General features: G+C 36.0%; 1 protein-coding gene across 3 annotated transcripts in view; it reads left to right on the plus strand.

Annotated features, from left to right (window-relative positions):
• Nucleotides 1-9,812, plus strand: part of LOC121375740 (chromosome-associated kinesin KIF4A-like) — a 34,498-nt gene extending 24,686 nt beyond the window's left edge. For all 3 annotated transcript variants that reach the window (XM_041503351.1, XM_041503349.1, XM_041503352.1), the window contains exons 24-30: nt 3,050-3,129; nt 3,666-3,836; nt 4,545-4,634; nt 5,013-5,090; nt 5,644-5,739; nt 6,608-6,769; nt 7,748-9,812. In XM_041503351.1, coding sequence (XP_041359285.1) covers nt 3,050-3,129; nt 3,666-3,836; nt 4,545-4,634; nt 5,013-5,090; nt 5,644-5,739; nt 6,608-6,769; nt 7,748-8,128 — 1,058 coding nt within the window. In that variant the 3' untranslated portion in view covers nt 8,129-9,812. The remainder of the gene's footprint in view (nt 1-3,049; nt 3,130-3,665; nt 3,837-4,544; nt 4,635-5,012; nt 5,091-5,643; nt 5,740-6,607; nt 6,770-7,747) is intronic.
• The last annotated feature ends 846 nt before the right edge of the window (nt 9,813-10,658 follow it).

Below are 10,658 nucleotides of genomic sequence, written 5' to 3' on the forward strand. Positions count from 1 at the left end.
ACTACATTTTTCCTAATGCAGCAAGGGATCTTTTATATGCACTTTCCCACAGACAGGAAGGCACATACCACAGCCTTTGTCTGGTTATTGTGCACTGGTTGGAACGAGAAAAAACCCAATCAGCTGAATGGATCCACAGACGTGGTTCGATCTCGCTTGGGCTGTCATAGTCATAATACTTTGATGAACTCGGGGCTCACCCAGGATTAAAAATACCTGTAGCCTAAACAATTGCCAAATGGGATTTTTATTAGCCATAATGAAAGTGTTTTAGCCAAAATTGTTTTGTGTAGTACTGTATAGAGTTTATATATGAATATGAAAATGCATCTTTTTCAGCTAATTATGTACAAACTGGAATACATCTGAATAACAAAATTATCCCCTGATCAAAATCAAAGACAGCAATGGGGGTAGGGGCAGTTAATATATTACTTTGATTTTTCAGTGGGTGAGGGGAGATATGCAGAGTTGGAAGCCAATGCCCTCTGCAAACACACCCCAAATTCTAAGGCCTATGGCATTAATAAAAATCTGAGAGCTAATACTCTTTTTTTTTTTAACAGAGCTCATTATTTCTGTAAAATAACAATCTTTATTTTGGTTTGAACTGCTTTTAATTCTATTTTAAAGTAACCCATCTATTCCACGCCCCAACAATTTCGTAATTTGCACCATTTTGTTGAGTTCCGCGTCATGTTGTTGATTTCAGCTTGTAAAATATGTAGCCTAAGAATACTGACTTCATGTTATGACAACTATCCATTTACGTCAAAAGGTTTTGATTAAAAAGATAATGAATTCAAATTTACGGTCTTTTTAAAATCTAGCAACTTTTGAGATGTCACCTCACAGTCAACAAATTTATATAATATTTTATCTAACAAATATCATGATTATTGTAAACTAATTGTATTCAGTGTACGTTTAACAGCAATTTGTATAAATACTGCATGTTCCTTTCCCACGATCGCGAAATGCATGAGTGCGAAATTAACAAAGACAACGGAAATAAACAAACGAAACAGCAATTAAGTATTCACTGATGCGAACAACTATTTGGTGGAGGGTTTTTTTTCTCACAAATTTACATCAAGGTTTACTTGCGTGTAATCGTATTGTTTAATGGCCGCAACGATGTCTTTTGACACGTGCAACAGTCTCGGCTGACTGTCAAGCGTGACCTATATGCACACTGAAAACAGCCAACGAATGTCTTCCTAACGTTCACAAACTATGTGATTGGTTCCCGACGTGGACATTGGGTTTAACATGAACCGCGTAAAGCAGTTTAGAAGACGTTTTTGTTTTGCTTGGTCTAGCTGAACTCAGCCCGAGCCTACTTGTCTTTGGCCCTGAACTAGCATGTGTATTGAAACTGACATGCAATTTTGGTCCCTTTTTATTACTTTGGTTCAAAGACTTTACAGAGTTAAAATAACACGCTACAGATTTTGCAGATTTTCTTTCATACATGTTGCTGTTAAAATTAATAACTGATTATTAAAATAATTAATATTTGGTATTGTTATTATTATATGTTAGGTGTCGGATAGATTATGTAACTGATTGTTCACATCGGAAGATAGAAAATGGCTTAGCCAAATTTTTAGCTCAGAACTGGATGGTTGTTGGTGTAGTTTGTGGCCTTTCACATGTCTTGTGTCCTTTGCCAATAGCCACCATTCTGAAACGTATCTGTCTGCATTGATCTCGCTGAGTGGATGGCAGCGTTAGGGTGGATAATTATATCGCCTGTCAGTCAAGTTATCAGTTTCGATACTTTGGAATTGCCCGTGATTGTCCGAGTGTCATGAAGTTTTTCATTTTACTTGTTTTATGATTTTCTTGGTTGCCCATCGGGCAACTGTTTGACAAAGAATGCTTGTCCGCAACATATCTTGGGCGTGTGGACAACCAATTTGTGCACCCCTGCAATGATACGGTGGGTTGTTCCGTCCCTCTTACCCATCCCTGCCTACGGACCTGTGGTGGCAGTAAAACAAAATCGGTTCCTCGTTATTTTATGTTCCCAAAATATGTGTCGTTTTACATGTGTTAGCTCTCGAATCTAATAGTCTGTCTCATCCTCCTGTCTCTTGGTTGGATGTAGAAGAAAAGCAGGCCTAAGTGTTTTGGAATAGGCCTATAATTAAAAAAAACACTTCTTTTTGTGTCCAGTTTAGAAAACGATCGGCTCAGAAATAAATAATATATAGTAAATTACATAGTATGGGGTGGGAGCGTTCCCCGTGGGAAGGACTTGAGTAATAGTTCAAATCTCGATTTGATCAAATGTTTTTTACCTGTAGAAATTTCATTAGTAATAGATCTTCCTCATTTAACAATGACATCTTTCAATTTGTATATGGCCGCTTAATTAATGACGTCACATGGAAGAAACCATGTTATTAGAACGCCTCAATGGAAATGTGCTAGCCGCGCAGGTAGAACTGCTAGCCGTGCGGCAATAACCACACTGATGGAAAGGCAGCCTCAGGCAATTTGTTATTTTTCTTTTATTTGGGGAGAGGAACTGCGAGTGCAATGCAACTACCAGCCCGACAGTCTATCTGTCTTTTTTATTTTGTTTGACACGTGATGTTGATCACTTACTAAGTGTGATTAACAATGTTTTGTCAATATATTTATATACACCGTATACTAGTATTATAATATTGTTAATAATATATTGTTCTATAGACTGGCGGGCTACTAAATTTTAGCTGGTTTTGGCCTCGTAGGCTAGTTTAATATTTTCCATTTTTGCACCCTTGATTCTTTCATAGTAGCAGTGGTTCCTTGCAATATTCTTGACCAGTGGTTTTTAAATTGGGGTTTGGGTTAAAATGTTAAAATGAATGCAAAGATTGGCTTATTTGCAAAGCTATTTAATCATCACTGCTCTAGACAATGTGATTGATATCTGATTATTGATATGATGCTGGAATGTGGTTAAATATTCAATTCTCTTCTCTCTCTTTTTTTTTTCTCTCTTTACTGATAAAATTTATTCTCTCTTATTAAATCTTACCATTTTACTTTTCAGACAGTAAAGGCAAATCTACATGGGAAAGTTTACATACAATGACTGAGGCAAAGATTGCACTGAAGTGGCTTTTAGATCAGGTACGCAGATTGTACAATTGCAACACGTATTGACATGCCAGAAACACAGAATCTGTTCTAAATCAGTTACTGAGGTTTTTCTTTCTTTTCTTTCTTTTTTACTTCTTTTTTTTGGGGGGAGTGGGGAGGGGAGTGGCAAGGTTTTCAGTTTGTACACCACAATTGATGGTTTGTAAGGTAACAAAGGTGTGAAACTATGGAATTTTGAAATAAGCTGTAAAATGCAGAGAGATATCTGGATACAGTAATATAGTTACAGATCCAGGTAAATAAGAAATAATGTTATGTAATATAAATATTCCAAATTTGTCTTCTTTTACATCGTACATGGATGAAAATTACTTTGAACCACAAAAAAAATCTGGAAATGTTTTAAGGGTTTTTAAAAGTTGGTATTTATGATCTTTTGATCAAAGAACTAGGCCAGGAATTGTTTTTGGTTGTGCAGAAATCAGGAATTTTGAAATCATTGCTGAACATATGAAGTTATATTCTTTTTCTAGGTTAAATCTTTGTGGGTTGTTTTTTCAATGTAGGCTGTGACTGCTAAAGCAGATGTTTCAGTCACCCGATCTGAACTGAAGGAAGCCCATGAGGTAAATACAGACACCAGCCACTCGGCAGAACTACTCGAGGAAGATATAAAGACTCTTAAACAGCAGCATGAGACGGAAATAACAACCATGCAGAAAGAGCACGAAGAGAAGGTGATTCATTTTATTGTTAATATTGTTTATTGATGCCATCTTGTTCTCGAAGACATTGCCATAGATTGTGTTTTATAAAAAGGGACATTCCCATCATTCTTTTGTACCTCTTTCTGTGTGTGTCTCTCTCTCTCTCTCTCTCTCTCTCTCTCTCTCTCTCTCTCTCTCTCTCTCTCTCTCTCTCTCTCTCTCTCTCTCTCTCTCTCTCTCTCTCTCTCTCTCTCTCACACACACACACACGTAGCCCAGTGGTAAAGCACTTGCTTGATCTGTGGTTGGTCTTGGATCGATCCCCATTGGTGCACCCATTGAGCTATCTCTCATCCCAGCCAGTGCATTATGAGTGGTATATCAAAGACCGTTGTTTGTGTTGTTATGTCTGTGGGATGGTGCATATAAAAGATCCCTTGCTATTAATGGAAAAATTTAGCGGGTTTCCTCTCTAAGACTATATGTGAAAATGATTAATAAATCAATGTGCTCTAGTCTTATCATTAAACAAAACAAACTTTATCTTTCTCTCTCTCTCTCTCTCTCTCTCTCTCTCTGTCTGTCTGTCTGTCTGTCTGTCTCTCTATCTCTCTCTCTCTCATATTTTTATTTTGCTTTCGCTATCTCTCTTCCCCATCCCCTTTACATTATTCATTAATTGCTATTTATAATGTATGATTGGAAAATACTGATGTAGGTTTCTGTTTCTGTGTTTAGATTTTGTACCTGTTGTGTCAGTTAAATGCAGACAGTGAGAAGATTAACACTTCACTTGATGAAGAAGTTAAAAAGAAGCTCAAGTTCCAGGTAAGATTTATTTGCTAATTTTATAAAAAGCTGACACAACAGTATTTCATTTACCATAAACAACTAGTATATGTACTGGCATTTTTTATGCTAAAAGTTTCATGTTTAAATAAGTTTCTCGCAAACTATAAATCTTAGGTCAGTAAAAGTTGTTTTATAATTGAAACTATGGACGTTCATCACACTGCAAAGTTTTATGGTAGGCGAGACATTTAACTCTGTGGAATTTTTGGGGTGTTTTTTTATTATGATGTTGTCATCTTCATAAAATCTTTCCTTTTTACTGAAGTATATTTATACAGTTCTATTACTCTTTTTCTTTTCTTTTTCCTTTTTATTATTATATTGTTAAATCTGTTCTGTATTTATCATGTATAGGAAATGGAGATTGAAAAATTCAGCAATCTTCATGAGCAGCTGACAAAGAAAACTGAAGAAAATGAAACCCTGAAAAAGGTAGCAAAGTTTCACTGTATTTAAGTTTAATGTCTCATTTGTCAAAAGAAAATGTTTAATAAATAATATCATTGTTCATTTACCACTTTAAATTAAATAGCAACTAGTTCATTTTATGCAAGAGAAGTTTCTGATAATTTTTGTTATTAGTAAATATGACAAGAAATTTGTTTAGTGGAGGTGGGCTGAGGTAGTTTTACAGATATCAAACAGAAGTCAGTGCTACCATGACCAGCTAATATTTACACATGTACATGGCCCCGTCGGTGGGCCCATTGGGCTATTTCTCCTTCCAGCCAGTGCACCACTACTGGTATATCAAAGGCCATGGTATGTACTACCCTGTCTGTGGGATGGTGCATATAAAAAATCCCTTGCTGCTAATCGAAAAGAGTAGCCCATGAAGTGGCGACAGCGGGTTTCCTCTCATTATCTGTGTGGTCCGACACCATATAACCGTATATAAAATGTGTTGAGTGCGTCGTTAAATAAAACATTTCTACCTTTTACGTGTACATGGTGGTATTCAACAGAGTTTTTCTTTTTCATGCAGCAACTGACACGAGCAATGTATCAAGGAAAGAAGATGGCCTTGATGCCAAGTATAATGGAACCTGGCACGTCACCGTTTCTCTCCCCGGTCCCCAAGGTCAGTGGTAAACAACGTGAAACACAATTTGTAATACTACACTGTGTGTCACTGATGGAATAACTGGCCTCAGTGGCGTAGTGGTTAGGCCATCGGTCTACAGGCTGGTAGGTACTGGGTTCAGAACCCAGTCGAGGCATGGGATTTTTAATCCAGATACCGACTTCCAACCCTGAGAGTGCTCCGCAAGGCTCAGTGGGTAGGTGTAAACCACTTGCACCGACCAGTGATCCCAAGACTGGTTCAACAAAAGCCATGGTTTGTGCTATCCTGCCTGTGGGAAGCGCAAATAAAAGATCCCTTGCTGCTAATCGAAAAGAGTAGCCCATGTAGTGGCGACAGTGGGTTTCCTCTCAAAATCTGTGTGGTCCTTAACCATATGTCTGATGCCATATAACCATAAAATAAAATGTGTTGAGTGCATCGTTAAATAAAACATTTCTTTCTCTCTTTAACTGATGGAATAGAACCGTCTTGTGAAAAACTATATACTGAACAAAGAAAGAAACATGAATGTTTTAATATTTGTAATATTTTCATGATTATTGCAGGAAATGGATTGTCATAATGGGCCTAAAATATCACAAGACATTGACAAATTTAATATACCAAACTAATGTGATTCAAACTGAATGATTTTATATAACATTGAAGAAAACTTAATTCGTATTTTTTTGTTTGTTGTTGTTCAGTATATTAGGAAATAACCATGTAGAATTGGGAGGGATTTTGTGGCAGGTGTTTTTAAAGGTTTTTTTTTTTGTTTTGTTATTATAATATTATGATGAGTTGTAAAATATTAATCTGTTAAATATTTTGATAAAAAAACCTATGCTTATGCAACTGTATGGATCTTTTGGTTTTTCAGCCTACTAGAAAACCGAAGACGAAACCAAAGGAAAAGGAGGAAGTGATAACACTGGAAGAGCTGTTTGAGGACTGGGATGACGAACCGAGTGCTGGGGACAGCGACTCTGACTGGCAGCCTACTCCGAAATTTAAACGACACAAACCAAAAATAGCAAAGAGGGTAAGATATAAAGACTCTACTCCATATGTCTGTTGAAAAATAGAAGTGTTTTTAACATTTAAGTTAGACCAAATTTTTTATTTTAAATAGTTAATTTTTATTTCAGTTTTTGAGAGGTGGTAAATGTGCAGCCATATAAGAAAGAAAAAAACAATCTTTGTCAAACTAAATACATAAAATCAAAGGCTTAGAAAAATAGGAACATTCTTAGGTTGGCTTTTCTGGGAGTATATTTTAAACTATAATTGCCATTTCAGCTTCATAATTGACATTGTATGAAATATTTTAAAATGATTATGCTATTAGATTGGCTTTTAACAAATTTTATGTTTATTGTGACATGATAATGAAAACAAGATGGGAATGTATCTCAGTGGTTGAGCACCCTGCTTGGGGTGTGATGGGTCTCAAAATTTATCACCCTCTATTAGCTCATATTTCTTTCTATCTCAACCTGTGTCCAATGACTGATGTATCAAAGGTCCTGGTTTGTGCTGTTCTGCCTATAAAAGATATGTAGCATGTTTCCTCATTCTCTAGATCGAAAGTTAAAAAACCCATATGTTAGACACCAAATAGCTGTCATTTAAAATGTGCTGAAGTGAGGTTAAATATTTCTTTCTTCTTTTTTTCCTGATAGAAACATGCAGCTTGTGTTGCTCATCTTGTTACCGAATAATCTTTCAAACCTCATATCATGGTTATAAATACTTTTCTTTCTCTGCTACATAAAACTGAATTGAACATAGATGTATCTTTGGTAATACAGTTGAATCATGTTGGCTCAAACCCTGTCAGTACTCTAAAGTGTTCGATCCATCGGATAGTTCAACCTAACCATTCAGTCCATAACATGTAAGCGTAACTTGGGACATTGTTCTTGGTTCGAGCGTTGCAGTGTATTCAACTCTTCTGAGTTTGACCCGATGAGATTCTACTGTATTTGTAATAAGTATTTATTTTTGTTTTTCTTTTCAGATTTCTTCAGTGCCCAGTAGTGAAAACAGTAGCATGAACAGTACATTCTCAGTGGATGATGAAAAAGCAAATGCAGCTGCATTAAAAACTAAACAACGAAGAAGAACAAAGGTAGTGTTAAAAGAACTTGGAAATGACGTCGTTAGGAGCTCAGATGAGTTTCAGAAGCCGTTAGTGAATGAAAGAAGAAAACGCAGCAGCCAGGGAAGACCGAAGAGTGAAAGTGGCGAGTTGGAAAAGTCATCGGACAATGATTCTCAGAAAGTGAACAGCCAGGAAAAAGTTACGGAAATTGATCATAAGTCTGTGTTGAAAGGTGGCATTAAGAAACGGAGGCTTCACGACTCCAACAGATCCAGTCTTTTCTCACCACTGACTTAATTATGTATCCCAGATTGAAGGGATGTTATTACCAGCATCAATAATGAGGTGCATTCAGAATGTTGCGAGCTCAAGTTACATCTACTGGAGCAATGTAAAATATTTGCATAAACATTTTTCAATGTGGTCATTTTGTACCTCGGTACATTTGATCCAGTGCTGCTTTAAGTTTGCTATCCAGTCATGATCGAAGAGGACTCTAAAAACATCTTCAACAAAAGCAATGGAGCAAATTAGTTTTTCTCCATAATTCACCTTAAAGTTGAGATAGGTGGTGAAATAACTACGTCAACAAGAGGAATATGAGTTGTGAGTTCGGCCTCACTGTCAACCATGAGCATGATTCCCTCTTGATCATTTCATAACATTGACAAACATTTTGTCCGATCTGCTTTGTAAGCCCCATTAATCATAGTGCCTGTATGAATGTAACTGCATCTTTTTGAACTCTGTATGTCCAAAATTGAAAACCGTGATATGGTACATTCCTGTAATATCACCATTGGTTTTATTACATGAAAACTCGTTTTATATGGAACATGGATATGCTAAGGGTATTTTTAATGCCCCCAGTCCAGTTTATACAATTTTTATCCAATATATACAATTTTGATGTTAAATTAAGTCATTAGGTGTCCACACACACACACACACCCCCCCCCCCCCCCCAGCCCCCACCCTGTTTATTCTCTTGGTTTAAAACATTTAAAAAAGAAATTAAATACACAGTAGTGATACTCCTACAATGCTTACACTAAGTTGCTTGGAGTTTGCATCATAAGCTTATGAACAGTCACAAATATAAGTAATAACAGCCAAAAATATTGGATGATAACAGACATTTGATTTTAAGAGTTGGCATTTCTGCTTTTATGATACCAGTGCATCATCATTCATGTGTACACATTAATTTATTATGCCATCATCACTCTGGTCTGCATTTATCATTTTGGATTTGGACTGCAGTATCAATATAGGTGCAGCTATTGCAATAATACACAGTGTTATATTATTTGTATCCAGAGTATATGGTAGGATTGATTCCTCTCCATGGTCCCTATCAAGCTGTATCAGTCCGATCAGTACTCCACGTCTGATACACCACAGACTGGCATTGATTGGGCCAAATCTAGCCTGTCTGAAGGGACCAATTTCAATACTCCCTTACATGTCAGTTTGACTGTTCATATGTTATGCCAGGACTATAAACACCATGTCAATATCTGGTTTACTTTGGAATACTTGGGTTTCATGAAATTAAACACGTTTTTATAATTCAAGCATCTAGTGTAAATAAACTTCATCATTGGTGCACATATTTGTATTTGATTTTGAAGGCCATGGTCAATTCCAGGAATATATTTATAGTGGTCATCAGATGGGTTTTTTTAAAGCATACAGTCTTAATACTCACGCAGACAAGTTGACACATCTCGCAACATCACACTTGCACCACATATTTAAATTTAATGCACCACCAAATTTAATGCAAGTCGTACCAGCTCTGATGATTCCACATACAATTTCCAAAGTAGCTTTTTTTATGTAGTGGTTGGTCCATCAGGCTATTTCTCATTCCAGCTAGTGCACCACAACTGATATATCGAAAGTCATGGTATGTGCTATCCTGTCTGTGGGATGGTGCATGTAAAAGATCCCTTGCTACTAATGGAAAAATGTGGGTTTCCTTTCTAAGACAAGACATCAATACGTATTACCAAATGTTTGACATCCAATAGCCTTGATTTATAAATCAATGTGCTTTAGTGATGTTGTTAAACAAAATAAACTAACTTTTAATTTTATGTAGAAAATGTATATTTCTGCAACCTATATGTATATATGTGTGTATAAAAAAATTATGAATAAAAATTAATTCTGCTTTATTGTTTGTAGATTGCAGGATAAAAAGAATAGGTTAAAGCTGTAGATCATTGGTGAATGGGAAATTTAGCTCGTCAAGCCAAGCAGAGTTCCCCATTCTTGTCAGTTAAAAGTAATGAATATTGATATCTCGGTAAATTTTACTGAATAAACGTAAGAAGTGGTCGTTTTATTTATTCAATGCTTGAGAAATCCAGTAGCTATATGGAAGTCATAAATGTAAGTAAACACTACACTTCCTACAATACATATTTGTGAAAATCCTTCAAAATCTGGATTGTTATTTCACTGAATGTTTTAAGTTTTGTTACTACACATTTTGTGATCCAAAAATGGGCATTTTCTATGCTTTAAAAAATTGGTATGGACATTTTGTGACAAATCCTTTACACTTGCCAAGAATAATAATAAACTATGGTTCATGCATGTTGCCTGGTTACACAAGACCATTTGTTAGCAGATCTTTTATATACATTTTTTGGTTGATGGGATAGCACATACCACCTTTAATATGGAACTTAAAGAATAACGTGTTGGTATATGTAACTACTACTCCATAATGAGCCTAGTGGTACACTAATGGGTTGGAGCTGGTATTTGCATTTTAGGGCACGTTAAAAAGCTTTTAATTTGGATGGGTAAGACT

This window comes from Gigantopelta aegis, chromosome 6, assembly GCF_016097555.1.
Source record: "Gigantopelta aegis isolate Gae_Host chromosome 6, Gae_host_genome, whole genome shotgun sequence".
NCBI lineage: Eukaryota > Metazoa > Mollusca > Gastropoda > Neomphalida > Peltospiridae > Gigantopelta > Gigantopelta aegis.